A 24,919-nucleotide genomic window follows, 5' to 3' on the forward strand; every position below is an offset into this window, starting at 1 on the left:
TCGGCTTTCAAAATAAGAGTCTCCACCTAAGAAAGGACCAACTTGCGTCAAAAAAATAATATGAATTTTTTTATATAACAATAATATTACAGATTTTCATTTATTTTAATGTAACAATTACGTATACTAAGAGGGAAGAAGGAATATTTCTGATCATATTTCTTTCTCAGTTCCATTATAGCTTTACTTTCAAATTCTCTTCTTTGTTTCATTTCTGTTCTGCTTTGCTGTTGCTAACAAGCTTCAGCTCGTTTTCATTTTTGAACAACTTCACTTCCGAGCTTTAGCATTTCATTTTAGACCAAAAGAATAAAAAAAAAGAGATGAAGAACACCCACCAATCTTCAGTTTCTATGCTGCTCATAGATGCTGATGGCACTAACAAGTTCTGTACAATGTTTTGAATCTGCTATTTTTGAAACTTTCTAACAAAAGTTTTTTGGTAGCTACTTTTTCTTCTGCTTGAGTCATTCATTCATTTCAGTGACATAACAACACTTTTAATGGAGGATGGTTTTTGGCTCCTTTTGCCACTTCTGCGTTTTACACAAGGGAAATCTCAACCTCAAAACTTTTATTTTAGTTTATTTTATTATAATTATTATTATTAAAATAATCAGATGCACATAAAACATATATACAATAAAAAAGGGCACATTTTTACAGTTTGCACATTTTCACAATTTTACAGTCATGGTGAGTTACTGGCTCAGTTCTTCAGAGGGCTCAGTTGTTAACAGTGAAGGGAAAGGCAGCCCTTTCTCCTGAGCGTGGCGTCCCCACCGCTCATCATCAGACTCGTGAGTGATGTATCGGCGGCCCATTCGCTGCTCAAACTGACGCAGATCACACCACAACTGGAAGTTCTGGAGAGACAAATAAAGGAGGAGTACATGAAATAGTGGTAAGAATTGAAGTAGCCTCGATTTCCAGGTAATAGCCTTGCTTTGACCTTCTAAACTGGAATTAGTCTATTTTATGTCTATTTTTTACATATTGGAACAAATATAAAACACAGAATATAAACTTTTGCACAGGCCACATTAAACTTGCACAGGCGACATTTTTATGTTCCCCCCTCATATGTTAAATTCAGCAAATAAACAGGAATTGTACATTAAAAGTGTGTTCTCTGTAGAGGATGTTCACTTATTTTCAACAAAAAATGTCATTTGATCAGACACCCCAAACTTTTTCATACAAATGTAGTTTATCTAATCAGTCCTTCACTAAATTAAATCAGGTGCTGCTGATGGGATTTAACCATCCAGTGATGGCTGGACTGCAGTGTGAAGTCAGGAACCAAACCTGTGTTCTTCTAACTGTATCCTTTTTTTTTGCCATTTTTCCTATTTTTTCCCCCTAATTTAGTCACGTCCAGTTCCAGCCATTAGCCTTGCCCCACCCAAATCAGACAATACTACCAGCACTGGGACAGTGAAGGCTTGCACGTTTCCTCTGAGGAAAACGGCTGGAAAAACACACTTACTGCTGAGATCCTTTTTTTTCTGGGGTGTGTAAGACTTTTCATAGTACTGAATGTTCAGCGTTGATGCACCAAAACTTCGCAGAGCTCAACACAGCTGGACTGGAAACTAGGATTACACTAGCTGCAAAATTACCTGGAGCCAGGGATGTCCCATAGCTTTACCCACGCTGTACCTGCGCCGGACCACCACCTGCAGCAGGTTATTAATCAGACTCACAGCTGAGAGAGAGAGAGAGAGAGAGAGGAGAGAGAGAGAGAGAGAGAGAGAGAGAGAGAGAACGAGAGAGAGAGAGGATGAGAGAGAAAAATGGGAAGGAATTAAAAATACTGCAATAGATTATTGAGGCAATAGGCTAACGAACTTTTTGTCTGCTCTATGATTAGATAAAAAAAAGAAACAGAAATCCCATTCCCATGACAGTATGTCACAATTTCAAACCACATAATAAAGTCCATTCGAGATTACTTAATGTGGTCTGAGGCAAGTGTGAGTTTTTTTACTCAATGCTAATTGTCAGAGTATAATTAGTTACATCAGTCTTGTATCTTCAACAAACATTAAATGTCTTAGCCTAACAGCTGCATTTGGGGTTGTGAGAAAACATGTTTTTTACGGAACTATTGCTTTAAAATACCCATATCCCACAATTTTCTTTAATTTTATTTGTTCCCCAAATTCATCTCATGACATTTGTACCAAAACAGTCAGAATTAATTTCTACATCACCATTTTCCAACATCTTTATCCACTAGAACTAAACCGGTTGTTCTGTGTGTGTGTGTGTGTGTGTGTGTGTGTGTGTGTGTATATATATATATATATGTATATATATATATATATATATATATATATATATATATATATATATAGATATAGATATAGATATATAGATATATATTTCGCTTGAGGTTGTTTTATACATTTGCTGATTAACAGTAAAACCTCAATATCTTTTTCCTGTCGAATTTTAAAACCAAGGTTGTGCAAAGTAGCAGCCATAAAATATAATAAAACTAAATCAGTTTTCGCTTAATCCAGTCAATAAACGAATCAATCTAAATGAAAAACTACATTTTAACAGTGCAGTCTGTGCTGTGTTCATTCTGAAACTAAACTTTACAATGACAGATCTTCAGTGAAACGGAGTCAGCATCTCTCCGGGCTCCTGTGAGAGTCTCGCTCTCCTCTGAGAGCGGAGATTCACTCCCCGCTGCAGAGAAGACGCGCTCTGATAGAGAAGATGGGAAAGTGGCGAACGTTTGTGGCAAACTTGTCCCCTAAACCGTTAAAATTGAACGATTTTGAAACATTTCATTTCAACGGCAACCCTTCGTCCAGCTGCCCTATATGTTCGTGTAGAACTACCTCCTTAAACTGTTAGCGAGTGGAGCCAAACGTTCGCGAAGAACAGAAACCTGTCTGCCCCCGCAGTTTAGTAATCCGTACTCTCAGTTTATAAACCGTGCCCACGGATTAGTAAACTGTACTCTCGGTTAGCAAAACTGTACCGACGGATTTGTAAACTACTGTACTGAAACGACGCTCACACACGTGATTTCAACGTCGATAGTTCACTGGGCTGTAAATATCCAGCAATTCTTGCATAGTCGGGGTTCAGTGTTATTCCTTTGAACACGCGATGTGCTCTCCGGGCTGAGACTCCGTTCAGCCGTCGCTGGCCGCGTGGTGGGATAATACAGGCAAAAACGAGATTATTTTTGCCTCTTTTTTGAAGTGCATTCACATAATACATTTCTACAAAACACTCCAATTAAGCAGTGAGGCTAAACTGTAATTTAATGAAATGTTAAACTGTAATTTAATGAAATGGTAAAGCCGTTGAAAACGGTGTGTGTGAAAGCCACAGCACAATATCCTACCTACTCTCTAGTAATGTCTGCTTTATCACGTTAACGTTACTTGCTTATATCTATCTTTTCATCGTGAAAGGTCGACACAGTTGTGTCGTCCAATTTCCTGACCTGTTTCAGAAATGTCACAAAATTCTCCAGTTTCTCAAAATATCTCATAAATGTGGCCTGTACCGTAGCTGGGGGAGGCGGTGTGTGCTTGACACAGTTTACAAATCCGTCGGTACAGTTTTGCTAACCGAGAGTACCGTTTACTAATCCGTGAGCACGGTTTACAAACCGAGAGTACGGATTACTAAACTGCGGGGACAGATTTTTCTCCTCACTATTTTTTTCTCTTTAGTGACCCCTATCGGGCTCCGTAGGAAACGCTCTCCTATGTTCGCAGATTTGAACGCACCGGCGGCCTCGACGATGCAGTGTTTAAACCGTGAGCGTTATCTGGAAAGTGAACAGGGTCGCTGTGAAGAACAGTTACTTGCTCCTCTGTTCCAGCTCCATTAACGATACCAGAGAGCAGCATTTCTAAATAGAAGATGTTACAGCTCGGCTCACAGAATGAAGTAAGACGGAATTTAACATGAACATTAGCTAACTAGCTCGCTAGCACAGCATTCGCCGCGTCCCAAACCACACACTTATACACTTCACACACTAACTAATGAGTGCACTTCTAATGGTATATGCGCTGTTTTTACACACTATTTAGGTTGCTAGAATGCGGTTTGGGACGCGACGTATTTTACCGAGAGCCTTTTTATTCAGTGAGCTGACGAGTTTCCTCTTCAGATACTCCAAAAGTTTAAACACCCCTGGAAAAATAACATTTAGCTGATTTTCTAAATGAAAATGAAGACACATCCTCTACCAGGGACATATTTAAGTATGCCATTTTCTGCCTATTTTGGTGCACACTTTCTATTTATTTGATGAATATGTGCCATAACTTTGCCGTAACAGTTTTTTTTCTGTATATAAAATCCAGCAAATAAACATAATCATGCATTTAAATGTGCAGAACTGTGCTGTCCGTAGAGGATGTGTTAACTTATTTTCACTAAGAAATTCAACAAAACGTAATTTGACCAGGGGGTCACAAACATTTCTTATACGACTGTCTGCCCTTTAAGATCATTGCCAAACGTCAGTTTGTTAAAGCGCTGCACGCTCTCTCACCCTCCAGAGAAATGAACGACCACGGCTGACGAGGGAACATGAAGGCAGCGTTGGTGATCTGCTGATGAATGTCCTCGTCCTCGTTAAAGGGAAAGGTACCACTCAGGCTCACGTACAGGATCACCCCCACCGCCCACATGTCCAGAGAGCGGTTGTAGCCATGGTTACTGATGACCTCCGGAGCCAAATACGCAGGGGTGCCTACCACCGAGCGCCGGAAAGACTTCTCACCAATGATGCGGGCGAAACCGAAGTCACACAGCTTCACCTGAGACACAGAAAATATGGAATGGGTTAGACTTTCAGCTGGAGATTGTTGGCTCAGGTCCTGCACGTTTACAGTGGTCCCCAAAAGTATTTGGACAATTAACACTCAACACCTAAACTACTGGTCATTAATGACGTTCTTCAGGGTGCTTCATAAAATGCTTAACAAAATGACATTTGTTTTAGAGAAAAACACTTTTAGCACAACATCAGACTGATGCTGAAAGAATTCCAGTCAGTCTGCACCAAGGGTAATGTTGAGCACAGGGATAGAAAGTCTGGGGCTCTTTCTTCGCAGTGGTGTTCGTGAGCTCGTGTTCACTGATGGTCATGAACTCAAACCTGCAGAAGTCTGCAAAGAAATTGCTCAATCTGAAAAACCACCACCTGCCTTTGGAAGAATACTTTGCCAAAAAGACAAACACAGTCTTGGAATAGTATGTTTAAAATAAATGCTACTTAATTTGATAATTTCTGTCTTAGCTCAGTGAACTTAAAACATTTTAAGTTTGGCACAAATACCCAAATACTTTTTGGAGGCAACGTATGCAAAGTGTTTCAAATAAGAAATTGAGCAGCCCTTCAATCAGGGCTTGAGCTGGATCACACCGTGTTTTTCTTAGTTTTTTTGAAGGCTGCTTTTCGTTGTGCTCCTCCCTGTTGGTGAGCAACTGTCCATCAGTTATGGTTATCTTTTCAGTATGTACAGGCAGACAGCTCTTGTTTGCCTTTCACTGTGTCAGAACTGAAAAGCACTCATAACACACATAGTTGATTGCTTCGACAGCATAACAACAGCTAGCAAAATGCAGCGCAGACCGCCAAAGATGCGTACAATGTAATTCCCCTATCCGAACGTTTGAGTGGGATGTACAGCACATGCAACTGGATAATCACTCTCTTACAAGTTGGGAAGTTCTAGTCATAGAAAACAACATTTTGTTTTAAACATCATGTAACTTAGTTAGTAATATTAAACAAAGTATCACAAAAATGTAATTCAGGCCATGTTTTCAACTAAAGCATTAAAACACATAGATGAAGTGGAATGAATGCTATTTGGATTCTCTTTTAAACAGTTAAAGTAACATACACCAAAGATTCCCAAGTCCAGGTCATTGTGGACCCAGAATAACATATTCTAGCCACCAAAACACCTGATCCAGGTAAAACTCTAAAGCATCTCCTTGCTTATCTGTAACAGTTGGGTAGGAAGTACAAAAGTCAAAAGATGTACTACCACAAACTACAACTACATCTACAAACTTTTGGGAACCCAGGCTTTGGACTGTTAGTAAGTAGTGATCAGAGACAGACCTGAGGGAATGAGTCTGGTGAAGCAATAAGAACATTCTCAGGTTTGAGGTCACAGTGAGCGATGTGCTTCAAATGTAAGTACCGCAGAGCCTCCAGAATCTACAGAAAACATACAGACAGTCATTGATGATGCCAACAGATAAACAAACATGTTTCTAGAAAAAATGTTTTGTTCAAAATGTTCATTTTTGGGAACAATAAGAGGTTGATAAATGATACTGTACCCTAAGCATATAGTTGTTCATTCTTACTTGTTGATGTTAATATCCAGAATGCAGAGAATATTCTGTCTGAAGATTTAACCCCTACTTTTAGATATGATGCTATCTAGATATTCATTTTCTAACATTTTTACAGCTTCTTACAAAACTATTTGAAACTTTAGAGTGTTATAATGCTATCATCATATGTGTACCTGTAACAAAACTGGTTTTACAGTAATAACCCATTAATGTCTATATCTGACAGTTTGCCTGCACACAAATCTGAAGTAATCGTTCAAATCAATCGAACTATGGATAAATTGTGAGTTTTAACCACTTAATTGCATCTAGTTTTAATTCTAGTATTTTGGTCACATGGGACTACTGAATTTTAGCAAAACAGTAGGAAAACTCAAATGTGACCGTGAATAAATGTATAAAAATTATGAAAAGGTATTAAAGTAAAAAAAGGCCCAAAAGAACAAGCTCTGTATTTTTCCTTATGATAATAAAATTTAGTTGTTGGGCACAAATGGGTTAGAAACAGTGATTAATCTGAGGGGCTTAGTGTAGAGGCAGATAAATCTAGTCCTAGTGATTCATAATGCCACAGATTACAGGATGTTCACAGCTCTAACACCTCTCCTAACTGTCAGGGGTTTAGTATATAGCCGGTCAGAGTGGGAAAACAGGGAAAACACTAAACAGGTTTCTTTTAAAGTCGATTGTTTTCATATAAACTGCAGTCAAGAGTGCAGATTTCTCTGAGAGCATTGATGAGTCACCGAAGAGGAGTTTCCATGGTTACCTGCATAACTAGGAAGCGCGTGATGCGTTCAGGCAGTCGTCCATTCTCATTGGATAGAATCATCTCCAGCATGTCGCTATGAAGCTTCTCCATTACGACAAAAGTGCGCTCAGCTGTGTCGAACATACCCTCGAGAACAATGACCCCAGGATGGGATAGATTCTGGACATATCCATACAAAACAAACAAATGTTACTTAACATTGGTCCTGGAGAGAGGTAACGTCATTTTTTTAACGGACAGATTTTAAACGCCAGCAATAGATCACTTATCCTACAAACCTGGAGTATGGAGACCTCGTTTCTGCTCTGAATCTCCTGTTTGGAGGGGAAGCGAGTTTTATCAATGACCTTGATGGCCACCAGCCGGCCTGTCTGTCTGTGAGCACCTTCACACAAACATAACACTGTGTTAGTGCTCAGCCCAGCCAAGGCTAAAGTAACGGCTTATAAGGCACTCAGTGGACTGGAGCTTACCTCCATATACCACTCCAAACTGACCCGATCCCAACACCTCTTCAGAGAAAATCTGATACAGGGCACTAACATCCTGAGAGAAAAAAGAGAGACAGACTCATATGAAGACCAAAAATACAGACGTTAGCCTTGGAATTCCACCTATAATTCAAAGGTTTTGCATAATTCAATCAGTGAGATGTAAACAAAGTCTTCTTAGAGGTTTCATTTGAAACGGTGCACTATAGAAGAACTTCTTTACAGTAATGGTAATAGGAACCAGGGGTCGCAATGACTACAGCACAAATATAGCCACCTTCTTTACCATTAAGATGACCAAATGACTGAATCTATTTGTGTCTTCTGAGTTTTTATATGTAATGCTGATAAAGGTAAAAGAGTGGTAAATCAAAACAAACAGAAAAAAGACATGTTTTATTTTGGTACTATTGTGCCTTACAACAGCCTGATAAATATCTCCACCCTGCATACACTTTAGTCCAAAACCTCCTCTAAAAACAATCCTAAAACAATGTTTCAGACATCGGCCAGCATAATCATAACTGTTTTGTGTAACAACTTTCTGTAAGGGAGCTTTTAGAGGCATGAAACACTTGAGATGTCTGCTTCCCATAACCAGCCTTGTGAGCAATTCTGACTTAGCAAGTTCCTCTAGGATGGAGCTTTGACTAGAATGACTTTGTTTACAACTTCACAATATAATTATACAAAAATACAAAAAAAAAATCCTAGATTTCCTTTTAAGATCACATGTAGTCAAATTCTACAATAACCCCTCCCCCATCTTATCTCTGCAGATTAGAGGTTTTCTTTTATCCTCGTCTATAAAAAGAATTTTGATTTACGTTTATGTATGAAGTGTGCTATAATAAATACATGTGCTTTGTCTTGTCTACAGATAAGAGTATTAGACATGTATTCTAATTCTCACACAGGTACAGTACTCACCTGAATTTCTCCACAAACTGTTCTATCACCTAAAAATACATAAAACATAACAATACATGAAATTTCATGTAGCTTTTTTTTCTGTGCTTCTACTCACAACTTCTTACTTAAGATCCTTTTTTACTGATAAAAGTAGAGTATATTAATATGATATAAGGTAAGTTGTAAAAAATAAATATTAAGTAACCGGTGGAAAGAATAAAGAGAGCTCTATGTGTGTGTAACCTGCTGATTCTGCCCTGGCGTGGCTTCTATCACTGCAGTCTAGTGGCATTAGAGCTAGTCTGATGGTGGCCTCCCAGACCGGTCCCTCTACGTCCGCAAACACATAGTAGACCAAAGAACTCGTCACCAGCTCAAACGATGGGCTGCTGTCGCCTGCCATGAGTGGAACAGTCAGCTGGTCTGACCCCCGAACCTGCAGCACCTCAGAGAGTTGCAGCTCCTGCAGAGCACACAGTAGGCTTATTACAGCTTATCAACACCATAATACAGCACTTGGACACCTTAATACAGAATAGGAATACCTTATTAAAGCTTACAACACATTAATGTAGCTTATAAACCTCTTAATATAGCTTATAAACAACTTATTACAGTTTATTAACACCTTATTACAGCTTATAAATATTTTTGTTGTCTACAAACCTGTTTTATTCAGCTTATGCTTATAAATATTCTACTACATCTTATTAGCCTTATAACACCTTGTGGACACCTTATTAGAGCTTTTGAACATAGCTTACATAGGCCCTGAGCACAGCATTTTAGTTATTAATGGGAACATGAAAAAATATGACAATATTTATGTAATATTTTAAAAATACATTATTTTTAAATCAGACAGCATTGGATAGAGAAATCTGGAGCACCTTGTAGTACTTGGTGCTGTTCTCACTCTGGTACAGTATGATGCTTTTCCCATCTAGAATCCAGTAGTGCCTTTTCCTCTGTGAGACAAAGTGTGTTTACAGGCATTACTTATAACATACAGTGCAAAACTTTCAATATCACAGCTTTACTCAACATGTCTTTTTTAACCAGTGTGTATTCAGTGTGTGTGTGTGTGTGTGTGTGTGTGTTTTCTCACCAGTGTATCTACATTAGTGTGGTGCAGCAGCCAGCCTTTCTTTAATACTCCACTGGATCTCCTCTTGTTGTGCCTGACTGACTGAACCACTCTCATGAGGGGAATATTACTGCTGAAACATGGACTGAGAGAGAGGAGGAGAAAAGGTAAAGCAGAAGGAGGAAGAATGAACAAGGACAAAATGATGACAAAATGAAGAACAAAGAAAATGTAGTAAAATAATGGTATTTATTAGAATAAAACAGCAAAATAGTTCTCTGTAGAGGATGTGTTAACTTATTTTCAATGCCAACAGAACATATCATTTGACTGGGGCGCCCAAACTGTTGTATACGAATCTATACTTTAAATGAACATCCAGCAGTACTCATCTGAATTTTTTTAATGGAATGTAATTTTAATACTGTAATCAAAATTTGATTATCTATTGTTATTTGTTAAAAATCAGTGACCCCCATTTGACCAAAAGACTGAATTTAATATGATACGTTAGGTGATTTGTGCTCAGTTAAACTGAAAGAATTTTAAAGGTGGACACTGGGGTGAAATGGGTTGGATGATTTACCATAATACTGTATGTACACTAATGTAGTACTACCTCATAGTCATTTATCCTAGTATTGTATGTGCACTGATGTAGTGTCAGTACAGAATCATTTTCTGCAGCGTTATACATGCTGGTTACCCGATAGGAGGCTGTGGTGAAGGATCCTCCATCAGGTGTGGGCGGTCTTTAAAGCGATACTCTTCATAAATGGCGTTCACTGCTTCTACAGCCATGTCCTCCTCAGACTCTGCCTCCTGACTCACGGCGCTCTCTGTGTGGGACACGTGGAAGCATCACACAACACGCTACAGCCTGATTACAGAAATTCTCAGTTTGTAAGTGAGGTGTGAAGTCTGCTCTTTTATATACACGGCTTTGACTGGCACTGTGGGTGTGACGCGATAAAGAGACAGCTTTTAATGTGAATTTATTCTCAGTGAGCAATACGGCCGCTCGATAACACCTTAACCACTGCTGCGTCATTTTGGCCATATTTGGGTTTTTTTTTCTTCATTCAGAGGAAGTTTTTGTCATACAGAGAGGGTGATATGGTCTACAGTCCATGACAGCTAATATTAGAGTAGTATACAAAAAAGGGAAAGATGAGAAGCCTCCTTTAAACATTCAAAGTCTAATTATCGCTATTATGTTTGTATACATTAAGTTTGCATCACATAATCAGATTAATAAATGATATAACTGCATGAATTATTTGCTTTAATATGATAATAAAGTAAATTTACTTTGGACTTGGATTTTGTATTGACATGTTTAGGTCTTCTGAATTTGAGCACTTCCATATTTTTATTTTCTTACTTTTTTTAGGAAATATAATTTGGCAAAAATGTAAAAGGACTGTGTCCACAATACCAACATATTTTTAAATCAAATTATAGTAATAATATTGTTGTACATTTGAACATGAAAATGTTATTAATTGAAAGCTTAGTATGGCAAAAAAAAATCTATGCCTGATTTAATAAGCTACAAGTTAGATAAAAATAAACAGAATGTAGCATTTTACAGTGTATATATGCCACGAGAGGCCTAGGAGGCTAAAATCAGACTGTAAGGTGTGTTTCAGTACTGACAGCAGGGCTAATTCCTCCCACTTTTTTGAATGTTTGATGTGCTAACATTTCAAAATGACAATTCATTCACTGTATATATGGTCCAACTGTGAAAATGACTGGTTACTGTACAGGTTTCATATATCCAGCTTCTCAGCCTACAGCAGTTAAGCAAATTTAAATTAAAACTTCCTGCCATCTACTATGATTGTCCATTTCTGTTGTTGCAATATGGCTTTAAATGAATGCCGTAGTGATAAAAATGCTGAGTGGCATGCTGTGATGTGCTGAGAAATTGAACAGTGCTCGACACCGCAGAGTGGAATGTTGATGCTGGTGTGTGTGCCTCCATTAAAAATAATGGTTTTGAAATTTTGGATGCTGCGCAACATGATGCGGTCCATCCAGTGAGCAGTGCCCTTCAGGAAAAGGTTGGAAAATGGTCTAAAAAGGAATTGTGACATTTTTGATACATCATTCTGCTCTTTCATCATTTCCTGTGATTTTTGACTGGTAGGTCTGTGTATGTAGTTTCTATGTGTGTGTGTGTGTGTGTGTGTGTGTGAGTGTGTGTGTGTGTGTGTATACCTTCTCCATTGGCTCTCTCTCCTCTGCAGTCAGGTGGAACCTGAGGCTCACAGCGTCGATGACAGTTAAACTTGCAGTCTGTAAACAGAAAAAGATTCCAAAAAGCCGGTCAGCAAAAAACAACCTCAGTACAAGAACACATACTTCTAAAATTCCAGGACCCCACAGGCACAGCAGTAATATCATCTTAATCAAAGGCAACACAAAACCTCCCACCAGCTATTCCTTCAAAACTGCATTCTTGTACAGTAATGAAGCTTGTCAGTTACTTTTTGACTTATAGGGGCATTCAGGCCTAAAACTAGCAGGTCATGTTATGTAGTATTCTACAGTGTAGCATTACATCACTCAGCCTCCCACATGGTATGGATGGACATGAAGTTACTCTGTGCTCCTTCAAGAAAATTAGACACATGACTTAGCTTTTAAAGGAAGAAGGTTAGTGCAATTATATATTTACAATGATCTTTTTGCTGGAATGCTTTTGATAAACTTCTAAAACCTTTTACCAGAAAGTGCAAACAGTTTTCACTCACCTGAGCACTGCAGACCTTGGCGGAAGAGGCCCTTGAGTAGTTTGTGGCAGTGCTGGCACATAGTGGGCTTGGTGTAGGTGTGGATGTGGAAGGTGTGTGGCACCAGCAGCCTGCTTCCCCTGCCTCCTTCACACACACCCAACCATACCGGCCTATCCGCCCAGGACAGGGGCCGAGACCGAGACGGCTTAGACAGACTGATCTATACAGAGGAGGAGGAAAAATGAGGGAAGAGGAGAGAGAAATATAACATAGGAGAAGGAGAGCACAGTTAAAAGAAAGTGAGGGAGAAAAAGACATGAGGAGTGAAAAACGTTAAGACAAAACGTTCAAAACAGGAGATAAAAGGCCGACAGGATGATTGCTCTTTAATTCCAGTACAGTTTTAAGACTTAAAGCAATGCAACTGTTCAGCTAAATATATGTCAATGGTGCATAACTAAAAACAGAAGCAGTTGCCTCCCGATATTTGGTGTGGGGGGAAAACTATCACTTTAATTTCAGACATGCAGTGGTGGTACCTCCTCCAGGCTGCCTCCTGTGTGGTTGGAGAGTGAGGGTGCACGAGGACGAGAGGGTGGAAACAGGGACAGACTGGGTCCACAAGGCCTGGACACACGTGAGCAGTCGCTCGGCAACATCAAAGCACAGCGTTTATGAAAATCTAAACCACAGCCTATAGAGATAAAGAGATTAATGAAAAAAATTAGAATAATGAATAATCAACTCAGAGAGAGGTGAAAAAAGAAACAAAGCTAACAAATTCTCAAAAAACAAAAAGGTCAGAATAAAGCCGACAGTAATCCATAAGTTAGTCTTTAATTCTAGTTGCAGAAGGCCCAGTGTGATTTTTGTGCCATAAAACATCTACTAAATGTGGTCATTAAGTGCTAAATTAAACCAGAGATATGTTTGAGGAGAAAAGTCAACAAATTGTGTTGGACTAAGACCCTCCAGGAGCAGAAATGGACAAGAATGCCACGTCATGTCATGTCATATGTCACGCATTCAGCAAACTCTGACAAGGAGACAGACTCCATTTCCCAGACTCCTCGGGGAAACACATGACCGAGCAACTTCCCTCTGACTCGGATTCAGACATGGACTCCATTGCCCACAATTCAAGGGGAGATCACATGACTCCTGATTCTCGCTTGCGCTCCAATCAGCACTCAAACACCCCAGAGTACTAACTGGGGACACCTGTGAACTTGGTCATATGACTAGTTAGTTTCCTTTATAAGCCCGGGCTTGAGTCAGGTTCATTGCGAAGTATTGTATCGTTACGACCTACTGAGCGTTTGTATTCCGTTTTGCTGACCTCCATTTTGTTCTTCTCGACTTTGTCTTTTTGCCTGCTCCTTTTGTACTGTTGCCTGATTTTGACTGACCCATGTTTTGTACCTTACTGCCTGTTTTTGACCCTGACTTCAGCCCTTTTTGCTTTGTTTGCTCGACTATATTAAAACTTGTCGTTTTTACATCCGAGAGCGTCTGTATTCTGTTGCCACATCACATCATATATATATATATATATATATCCCTGTATATATGTAACACTGATGTGGTGGTGGTGTGTTAGTGTGAGTTGTACTGGTATGAGTGGATCAGATACAGCAGTGCTGCTGGAGTTTTTAAACACCTCAGTGTCACTGCTGGACTGAGAATAGTCCACCAACCAAAAATATCCAGCCAACAGCGTCCTGTGACCACTGATAAAGGACTAGAGGATGACCAACACAACCTGTGCAGCAGCAGATGAGCTATCATCTCTGACTTTACATCTACAAGGTGGACTGACAAGATAGGAGTGTCTAATGGACAGTGTGTGGACACAGTGTTTAAAAACTCCAGCCACCAGTGTTGCTGCAGTGCTGAGAATGATCCACCACCCAAATAATACCCTGCTCTGTGAGCGTCCATGGGGGTCCTGACCACTGAAGAACAGGGTAAAAGGGCGCTAACAAAGTATGCAGAGCAACAGATGGACTACAGTCTGTAACTGTAGAACTACAAAGTGCACCTATAGAGTAAGTGGAGCTGATAAAATGGACAATTAGTGTAGAAACGGAGGTGGTCATAATGTTATGCCTGATCAGTGTATATACATATACATATACACAGACACAAACACGCACACATATATATATATATATATATATATATACATATATATATATATATACAGGTTACATATGTGTGTGTGTGTGTGTGTGTTTGTGTGTGTATGTAAGCTCCTTATGGTGTATATGTAGGACATACACTTTTTAAATTAGAATTTAATTAAACTTCAATTAACTTCCCCAAACATTGCATTTTGTGTCCATATTGTGTAGCCTAAGTGGAATGAACAAAAACAATTGGATGCTCAGTTGTTTCTTGGCCAGTTGTGTGTTATTATAATAGTTCGCACACAAGAAAGACAACAAAAAATCTAATTCAGGATGTAGCATTGGGGCATTTACAGTTGGAGCTCATTCAACATGAGGACAAACAAGTGTTAAGGTCATTAATTAAACCAGAGCATCAAAAAGCTGGAAAATCAGAATAGAGCACAGCCAATGACACAGCCAAAAAATGTGGTGTATTTAGCAGCGTAACTACGCAGATGACCAAAGAACACTAAGAAAACCCCCTTGAATAGATCAAGAACAGCATCCAGGATGTAGGCACTACTGTAGGCATTAAGTGGGCAAAGAAGACATAAATAGAAGGCTATACCAGCACAGCCTCAAGAGTGTTCACCACAAGATCTAAACTACTGGCTACCCTGCAGAACAGAAAGACCAAAAAGACTGACAGAGCATTTCCAACAACAAGGCGTCAAGGGCTTAAAAACCCACTGATGACAGTGTTTGCAACATTGCAGTTATGTTAAAGACTGTGTTCTTAAAAACAGATATCCAACTACCTTAAATCCCCCGAAAAGGTGAGCAACATGTAAAGCCTGTGATTCCTTTATGGTTTAATCAATCTAGAGATCAATACTCTTACTCTCAAATTAAGGCATAAATAACACAATTTAAACTCAGCCAGCTCCAGGCTTCCCATCCTCACTCCTGTAACACAAGAATAACTTAAGAATGCATTGCTTTCAATGTAGTTACTGAATAATAAGCCTTAGAAAGTAAACTATTCATAGCTATTATATACTTGCTTTTTTTTTATTTTGCACTTTTGGTGCTTTTGTAATTTTGTATTTTTTGCCTTTTTCTTAAAGAAAAAGTTAGACTAGGACTAGGTTTCTCAGTCATTAACACATTATTCCAATCAGAATTTATTGCTTCCTATATAGTCATCCCAATATCCAACAGCTTTATTGAACACTGTGTCATCTCAACATGAGGACAAACCAGTTAAATCACTTAAATCAACAGCAAACTCCAGGCTTCCAATCCTCACTCCTATAATACATGAATAACGTAAGAATGCACCGCTTTGCATGTACTTACTGAATAATAAGTCTTAGAATGTAAAAAAATCAGAGAATTTAAAGGGTTAACCCCTTAAGTTTTAATACACATTTCTATAACCTAAGAATAGCTCCATTAGTTGCATTGAAGTCCTTGTAGTTACTGAATAATAAGCCTTTATATGAAATAAACCTGGGACATAAAGGGGTTTAAAGCGCTGATATTCTCTTTGATTCGCAAGTATTCACACTCATTGTGCTGCAATACAGAACCAAGACAACAAAAACTGAGCCACTATCAAAATACGTAGAGACTGCACTCTATTTAAAATGTAGTGGATTGTTGTATATTGCAGTTTTGATATGCTTGTAAGGGACTAAATGTCTGAACACCACCATTAACACTCAACAATGATAACACTAGAGGAGCATTTTGCAGAAAAAGAACATTTTCTTTGGCCTGGCTGAGGTTAATGTTAGAACTAGGCTTAAAGTCAGACTTAGGGTTGTGGTTATGGTTAAGTTTGAGGCACAGTAATGGTTAAGTTTAGGCACTTGGTTAGGTAAGGTTAAGGTTAGCAAAGGTTAACAGAAGTTCATAGCTTATTCACAAACACCACAACTGCACTCTTCAAAATAAAGGCTCCCTACTGGCGCTGGCTTGGATATGCAGTTCTAAGAAAACCTTTAACTGGTACAGAAGAAGACTGTTCTTTATAAGGTTCATTTATAAAATGTTTTCTAAAGAACCATCCACTGAAATGTTCTTTAAGGAACCTAAAGGATGAAACGTTCCAAAGAACCATCTTTTGGGCCTTTACTTTAAAGAGTCTATAGCTAAATGCATGTGTGTGGGTGTGAGAGAGTTACCTTCACATTTTAAGCCCTGCCGGACGAGCCCCCACAACATTTCCCCACAGTGGTGGCAAAACGTAGGCGTGCGATATGACTGGACCACCAAAGAATGGGGACGGAACTTCACCTCCGTTACTGAAGCAGAAGCTGAAGGGATGGAATTGATTGACAGACGTCTGTGGAAACTTTTACTGACAGCGCATTTTGATATTCAAGGGAAAAAAATTGCTAAATGTATGAGACTCAGGGTGCAGGTGTATACAGTACTGTGCAAAAGTCAGAGACCACTCTCTCATTTGTTTCATATCCAGTCAAAACGGCCATTAAGGACAAGTTATTCACTTCCAGTGTCCAAAAAACAGAAAACAAATATTTAACAGAAAATTACACAGAAGCCTCAACACTTAAATATAATGTTAAGTTTTATATGATTTTTTTGTATTCCCTGTGTCCATCATCTACCTTCTCTGTCAACAGGTGTTTTTCCAGATGCTTTCAAAACTGCCCTGGTGAAGCCTCTGCTAAAAAAGAGTAGCATGGATCCTTCCACACTGAATAATTTTAGACCGATTTCAAACCTACCTTTTCTAAGTCTTAGAAAAAGTTGTTTTCAAACAACTCAATAAAAATCTAATATCAAACAATTTATATGAGAAGTTTCAGTCAGGTTTTCATTCTAACCATAGTACAGAGACAGCATTGGTTTTATTAGATCTTAGTGTAGCCTTTGATACCATTGACCACAAGATTTTACTCCAGCGTCTTGAATGCTGGGTTGGCCTCTCAGGCACAGTTTTAGAATGGTTTAAATCATATTTAAGTAATAGGCAGTTCATGGTTTCACTTGGAAATCATTCATCAAAACGATTTGCCGTTTCTTGTGAAGTCCCCCAAGGTTCAGTCTTAGGGCCTTTGCTTTTCTCTTTGTACATGCTACTTCTAGGTGATGTTATTAGGAAACATAGTATACATTTTCATAGCTATGCTGATGACACCTAGCTATACATTTCTATTCCTTCTGAAGATCAAGACTCTGTAGACAGACTAACCAGCTGTGTGTCAGATATTTCTCAGTGGATGTCGCAAAATTTTCTACAATTAAATCATGAAAAAACTGAATTACTGATTGTTGGTACAGAAACTCAGAGAAAAATGATTTTTGAGAAACTTGGTTCTTTAGCTTCATCTACCAAACCTGAAGTACGAAACCTGGGTGTGATCTTAGACTCTGAGCTCTGTTTTACCCAACATGTAAACACGGTCACTAAAGTAGCTTTTTATCATTTAAGAAATATCGCTAAAGTTCGGCCTTTTCTATCTCAGAGCGACGCAGAGAAACTTGTTCATGCATTTGTTACAAGCAGACTTGACTACTGTAATGCTCTTCTTGCTGGACTTCCTAAGAAAACTACACATCCCTTACAACTTGTACAAAATGCAGCAGCGCGCATCTTAACAAAAACAAAAAAAGAGAGATCACATCACTCCCGTTTTGAAAGAACTGCACTGGCTGCCTGTATCATTCAGGATAGATTTCAAGGTTCTGCTACTAGTCTTTAAAGCTCAAAACAACCTAGCACCTGCTTACATCACAGAGTGTCTGTCTGTTTATGTTCCGGCACGCGATCTAAGATCTGCAGATATTGGCCTTCTACAGATACCCTCTGCAAAATACAGAAAACATGGAGAGGCCTCTTTCAGTTATTATGCTTCTAAACTGGGGAACTCAATTCCACCTTTTATTAGACAGTCAAGCTCAGTGTTCACTTTTAAGAAGCACCCTAAAACGTATCCCTTTAAATTAGCATTTAATTAAAACTGAATGTCTCGTGGTGTTTATCTTGTAATTTAATCTTCTACATTTTCTTCTGATTCTAATTAAGTACTAATGATCTCTTCTATAACTATGTTTTATCACCTGTCTGTAAAGCACTTTGAGCTGCCACCAGCATGAAAAGTGCTATATAAATAAAATTATTATTATAATTATTATTATTACAGCTTCTATTCTTTTCAGGAGACTCACTTTCAAATGTTTCATAGAAATCTGCAGGGATATTTTCCACACCTCCAAAGTTCAGTCTTAGAAGTTGTTTGCATTTTCTGCTTCTTATGATCCAAATAAGCCCAAACACATTTAGCGGTGTTCAGGTCTGGACTCTGGGGTGGTCAGTCTTCTTTGATTTGCAAATGTTCTTCTTTTTGCCTATTTCTTTTTTCAGTGAGGGCTTCTTCACAGCTACTCATTCTTTCAGACTTGTAGTGTTGAGTTGTCTTCTCACAATGGAAGGATGGACAGAAACACTTGCGGATTTATTTCAGATCTAAAGCAAGAGAGGAGCTTGATTTTCTCCTCTCTCTCAAAGATGAAAGCTTTACTGTTAATCTGATGGTGACGGTTACAGTGGTCTTCCAGGTATTACACGGTTGTTAGGGGTCCATTTTCTCTATAACTTTTAATACTTTTTTTGGACTACAGTTTTGGAAACGTCTTCCTTTGTCTTATATCTAACCTCCTTTCATTTAATCTAATGTGTTTTATATCTAATCCCCTTTTACCTCACCTAACACATTTTACATATAATCTCCTTTTATTTAATCAAAGGTTTTATAGCTAATCTCCTTATATCTAATCTATTGCATCTCATATCTAATCTCCTTATATCTAATCTATTGCATCTCATATCTAATCTCCTTTTATCTCATCTAACACATTTTACAGCTATTCTCCTTTTATCTAATATAATGAATCCTATAGCTAATCTCCTTTTATTTTATCTAATGTATCTTATAGCTAATCTCCTTTCATCTAATCTAATGCATCTCATATCTGATCTCCTCCAGAAAAATGCATAAGTTTAAATTAAGGGCTGTATGACTGTATAAGTGTTGTCTCTGTGTTTTGCACAATACTATATGTTTAATGCATAAATATAAGCATACATGCTTGAGTGTGTGCGTGCGTGCGTGTGTATACACTGACCAGCGAGTACCACCTCCACCAGGTCTCCGTCTTGCAAGTAGTGTTGCTCTGTAAGTCTGTGTAAGATCTGTTCTGAGTTGGGGTCATGTTTGAACAGCAGCAGCTTTTCACCAACACCTATTACACTCCAGTCAGGAGCCTGGACCACCAGAGAGAAATGCATACACATTAGTCATATGAACTGAAAAGTAACAAAAGGAAAAGAAAAAACTCCGGACTTAGACAGACTGAACATCCGAACCCTTTTATAATACACTCTTTTATAGTACAGTTTGCCACAAAGGAAGCCGTACTGCATATCAGAGATGACATGATACTACTTTGCTTTTCCGTTATTGATAATGAAACCTCATCTGATTTTTATTCTCTAAAAACTGTTTAAACTGAAGCATTTGACTTAGGATGAGCGTCTAAAGATGTCAAGTTCAAAACACTCTACAGTAAGAAATACACAGCTAACAACATGACATCACACAGTGTGAGTGTGAGCTATTTCAGAATAGATCTGTTACAGGACTGCTTTTCTGCTAATACTGGCTCAATAGGGATGTAAAGGACCAACTGATTCACTCTTTACCATCAAAGAAACAATTGGTTGATTAATATTACTGTTAAAAAAAAACTTTAATTTCATTTGATTTAATTTCCAAAAACAGTTCTTATTTGAATAGGTAGTTTTGATTGTATATTGTTTTTGAATTGTTTAGGAGGATGCACAAGGCAATTGTTTCTGCTTGATAGGCCTACTAGCGTGTAGCTAAAAATAATGATGTTCGGGACACTTTTTGAGCAGCCGATAATTCAACCACAACAGTATCAAAAGCAAAGATCCACAAGGGATAAAACAGAAAACTGATTTGTCCATGTTCTCAGAGAGAAAGTCTGATGATAGACGGCAGTGGCTTTCCAGAGCTACTGAGCTACACTGACCTACAGCTTGTCCCAGTCATGATATTTGTGTTCATTTCAACAGGGCGTAGTAATGACTGATAATTATAGCTTTAGACATAGAACTTTAAAGGTGAACCGATTTTTCAAAAGTTCAGCATCATTTAGTTGTTGAGATGTAAACAGTCATTCAGAGCGATTTGATGTGAAATGGTCCATTTTAGAGAAATTTACAGACTGGTGAGTTTCTCTGGAAGTAAATATGAAAGAATGAGCTTTCTTTGGGGGCAATTTTGCCTTGCAATGTCATGCATGTACCCCTCCACCATTCGCCTTAGTCTCAACTATTGTGTAGTCTGTTTCTTACCAATTTTAGTAATAACATTCTGGGAGGGAGAACCTGCACACTCTGGTGGTTTACCTACTTAAATCAACTAAGCAGCAAATTGCCAGATTTAGTAGATGTGTTAACTGCAGGAAAATCACCAAATAGTGCTGGACTCTGGCCCTCTAGGACTGTAGTTCACCACCCCTTTTTTAGAGGCGTTCAAATCTTGAGATGTCTGGTTCCTATCACCAATTCTAGCTCTGTAAGTTTCTCTAGAATTGTGCAGTTCACGTCAAAGAAGTCTGAATTACTTTATTTACACTTTAACAATTTAATTAAGCAGAAATTTTGAAAAAAGTATCATCCTTAGGGAATCAAAAGAGGTTCTTCTATAAAGTCATTTCATCAGTTTTTTAGTTTTTGGTCATGCAATCATGGACATATCATAGTTATCAGCCCCTCAGTTTAAACAAAGTGAGGTTCTTACACAGGGTCTGTTTAATATGGTTTCTGGCCATTTGCTTCATATACAGGCTGATTTCTGGCCCCATATATCAGTATTACCAAAGTACATTTTTTATTATCTCAGGGCACTAATACAGAATTTAGTTGATGTTTGTACTCATAAGTGTGTACATATTAAGTATTTTACAATAGCTTTGAACTATCTGTTTCATAATTGATATGTTGATGAGTCGCGTCCTAGATTTAAGACTTGTCTGTTAACAAGCAATTGTAGACTAAAGGTCAACGGTCAAAAGAATTAGCCAAAATTAGCATCCCTTACTAATACACATGAATATCAACTTGACATCTCTGTATGATTGGAAAATATGATGCTATTGGTGGTGTACCATTAAAAAAATTTTAGACTTTAACTTGGTCTGGGAAATCAGCCAAAAAGTGTTTGTGGCCAACACTTCAGTTCCTCACACTTATTACTAAATAAATCAAAATGCAAAATAGTGATCTAATCAAGTGTAACAGCACTATAACCAATACAAAACCTGAACTGTGCCATATACATTTTTAACGCCACAAAAGCACAATTAAAAAATGTGCAAAGTTTTTATCAAGTCTTACGTTAGAAATTAATTATAACTACAGTTGGCACAAACCACTTTTTAACACTGAAACCTTGAATATCGGCCTTGAGCATTTTTACCTAAGGCATATCACTGAAGACGATCATCTAACAGCAGGTTATCATGATCAATCTACTCAAAGACTCTACTACCCCTCCAGCAGAACTACACAGCTAAAAACATCACATAGTGTGAGTGTGTGATACTTTAGGATAGATTTGTTAGGATTGGATCAGATTCATTCTTCCTTCCCCTCAATGCCCATCAATACCATTAGGCCATCTCAAATTATAAAGTATAATTATAAGTTAACTGATCAGTGGATTCCACAAAAGATGGCACATGAGAGAACGTGGTAGGAAAGTGAGGTTTAATACGGTTTTAAATTTTGATTTTTCACACACAGAGACAGCTTAGCGAAGTCAGATAATCATCAGCCTTTGATCTGCGCTGCAGCGAGCTGAGGGCGTGTAAGCAGGTCAGAGAGTGTGTACAGAGCCGTGCTGGAGGTGGAGACACACTCAGGCCTTTAAATGTCAAATCTAGAGGAAATGACTCAAAAGCAGAGAAAGAGAGTGGCAGACAAAAGAAAGAAAGAAAAAGAAGAGTGACAGACCAGAGAGCGAGAGAGAGAGAGAGAGTGTGACACAGTGGGGAGAGAGAGCGCAGACAGGGAAAGGATGAGGCTGTTCAGACTGTGGAGGAGGATAACTTCCTAATTTCACTCCACTTGCCGGGAATGAGTCAATAAATGGTTAAATACATGCTGGGTGTAGGAGACTAATAACAGACTTTCGGGGAACTGAATGTCGTCAGCAGAGGCACGAGGATGTGTATTTGTTTTTGTTGACGCCCAAGATGCCTACTACACTCGGAAATGAGCAATGAATTCGACTCAGTGCATCATTGCTCATTGTGTGCTGTGCTGTATTCACAGACAAAAAAAAAATTCTCAAATTGTAACAGATAATTGCACATAAACAGCTGCATAGAAAAGCACTGTCAAATTGAATGGGATGCTCTGTAGCAGCTGTACATGGGCTTAAGGTCACCATGCTCAAGGCTGAGTGTCAGCTAAAGGGATATGAAGCCCCCCAGCAGCAGCAGACTGTGAAGCAGTGGAACTATGTTCTCTGGAGTGATGGAGCTCCATCCAATATCTTGGGATGAGCTAAAGTGGAGCTTGATCAGTACCTGACCTCACTAATTGTGTCTAAATGCACTGTCAAATTGAATGGGACGCTCTGTAGCAGCTGTACATGGGCTTAAGGTCTCCATGCTCAATGCTGAGTGCACTGTCAAATTGAATGGGACGCATATATATATAAATACATGCTCATTTCAATGGCACAATTCAGTATAATCTGTGTAATTCAGAAGTTTAGATGTGAACAAAGTCATTCAAAGTGGTTTAATGTGAAGTGGTTCATTGCAGAAATTGCAGTAGTCGTGACAGAAACCAGGGAGCGTGATGACTACAACACAAACCTAGCCATTTTTTTTGCATTAACCATTGTATTCGTGAACATTCAATAACTTTCTGTGAGGGAGCTTTCAGAGGCATTAAACTCTTCACGTCTGGATACTATCACCAGCACAAAAATTCTGACTTGGTAAATTTCTTTAAAATGCAGCATTGTACAGCAAACCAGTCTGAATGAACAAGGTAACCAACACAGGGAATGCAGACCGATGCCTCACAGGCTGAGTAAATAGTTAGCAATGACTTTGAGATTCATTGCATCGCTACAGCATTATCTCGAGCTACATCAGCATCTCAGAAGTCAGCTCTAAACAGCGATAAAAACAGTCCGCAGTAAGCTGCTGACAGGTGTGCAGTCCTAGCAGTTAGTTTAGAATTACATCTCGGATGCTTTCTCATCTGTAAACATGAACGACACCTCATCACAAGCGATGCATACGGAAATATGGTATTTCTCTGCAGGCTGTGTGTGGAGTCCCCTAATCACTATTCCCTTCACTGGAGCACCATTCTGAACACTATTATAGAGAACAGAAGTAATGGTTCAAGCAGTGTTCTCTGTGACAGAAGGCTAAACTCACAAAACGCCATACCATCAGTCAACCAAACCAAAGAACGCAGTGCATTTTACATTTAAAATAAATAGCCTAAGAACTGGATACCAAGAATGCAGAGGGATATCAGAATCATATCAATGTCAGCAGATCATTTAAAAGAAAAACAATTATCGACATCAGACAGGTGATTAGATTTGACTGATATTTCTGACTGATATCTGATGTATTTATTGTACTCTGGAAGAGCAGAACGTTTACTTGATGCTGGGTTACTGTGCTAAAATTTCCACATATTACTTATTTTACTGCATCCGTAACTCTACAGAGATAAACGGTATATTTCTCTGTAATGCTGATCCGGGTGTTGGTCCCAATTTCTACATTTTATAATTGTGTATGTATCAGCATAGGATTTCTTTTCTTTGTTTTTTTGCTAATGTACATCAGCATCAGACAATAAGCGCATTTACATGCATAATAACTGCATTTGCATGCAGTTAAATGATTATTCAGATGGTCATGTAAACAACATACTCCGATTTCTTAGATAGGAGTAAATTCTAGAAATCCAATTAAGAAATCCAATAAAGAGAACTGGATTTTAGCTCAGTAATCAGATTTCTGAGTGCATGTAAACTCTTACCCGGATTTCTTTTGGATTTCTCAGTCTGCGCATGTGCGAAGCAGACCGCGATACCGGAAATAAGAAAGCAGTGTTACCGCAAGATGCAGCAAAACACTTTTGGAGAGACACTGAAACCAAATACATGCTTGACGAAATGAAGGATTTTGATATTCTTCATCTTCTAGATGATGTATGTTCATATTTTCAGGTAAAGTGACGCAATGTTTTAAAAAAAGCCGCAACATGAAGTTTGAGTTTTACATCACGTCTTCTTCTGTGAGTTTATTGGCTGGTTGCGAAGCAGAAATCCGATTAC

At 38.5% G+C, this 24,919-nt stretch overlaps 1 protein-coding gene across 2 annotated transcripts in view; it reads right to left on the minus strand.

Annotated features, from left to right (window-relative positions):
* Nucleotides 1–608: 608 nt before the first annotated feature.
* prkd4 (protein kinase D4) overlaps nucleotides 609–24,919 on the minus strand; it is a 29,330-nt gene continuing 5,019 nt past the window's right edge. For both annotated transcript variants that reach the window (XM_036562089.1, XM_036562090.1), the window contains exons 3-19: nucleotides 19,638–19,776; nucleotides 16,670–16,801; nucleotides 12,909–13,063; nucleotides 12,388–12,589; nucleotides 11,852–11,929; nucleotides 10,332–10,464; nucleotides 9,647–9,770; nucleotides 9,429–9,506; nucleotides 8,782–9,001; nucleotides 8,557–8,585; nucleotides 7,609–7,681; nucleotides 7,414–7,520; nucleotides 7,133–7,294; nucleotides 6,122–6,220; nucleotides 4,538–4,805; nucleotides 1,623–1,708; nucleotides 609–866 (exon numbers count right to left, since the gene is read on the minus strand). In XM_036562089.1, the coding sequence (XP_036417982.1) occupies nucleotides 702–866; nucleotides 1,623–1,708; nucleotides 4,538–4,805; nucleotides 6,122–6,220; nucleotides 7,133–7,294; nucleotides 7,414–7,520; nucleotides 7,609–7,681; nucleotides 8,557–8,585; nucleotides 8,782–9,001; nucleotides 9,429–9,506; nucleotides 9,647–9,770; nucleotides 10,332–10,464; nucleotides 11,852–11,929; nucleotides 12,388–12,589; nucleotides 12,909–13,063; nucleotides 16,670–16,801; nucleotides 19,638–19,776 (2,250 nt within the window). In that variant the 3' untranslated portion in view covers nucleotides 609–701. The remainder of the gene's footprint in view (nucleotides 867–1,622; nucleotides 1,709–4,537; nucleotides 4,806–6,121; nucleotides 6,221–7,132; nucleotides 7,295–7,413; nucleotides 7,521–7,608; nucleotides 7,682–8,556; nucleotides 8,586–8,781; nucleotides 9,002–9,428; nucleotides 9,507–9,646; nucleotides 9,771–10,331; nucleotides 10,465–11,851; nucleotides 11,930–12,387; nucleotides 12,590–12,908; nucleotides 13,064–16,669; nucleotides 16,802–19,637; nucleotides 19,777–24,919) is intronic.

Source organism: Colossoma macropomum, unplaced genomic scaffold (assembly GCF_904425465.1).
Source record: "Colossoma macropomum unplaced genomic scaffold, Colossoma_macropomum, whole genome shotgun sequence".
Taxonomy (NCBI): domain Eukaryota; kingdom Metazoa; phylum Chordata; class Actinopteri; order Characiformes; family Serrasalmidae; genus Colossoma; species Colossoma macropomum.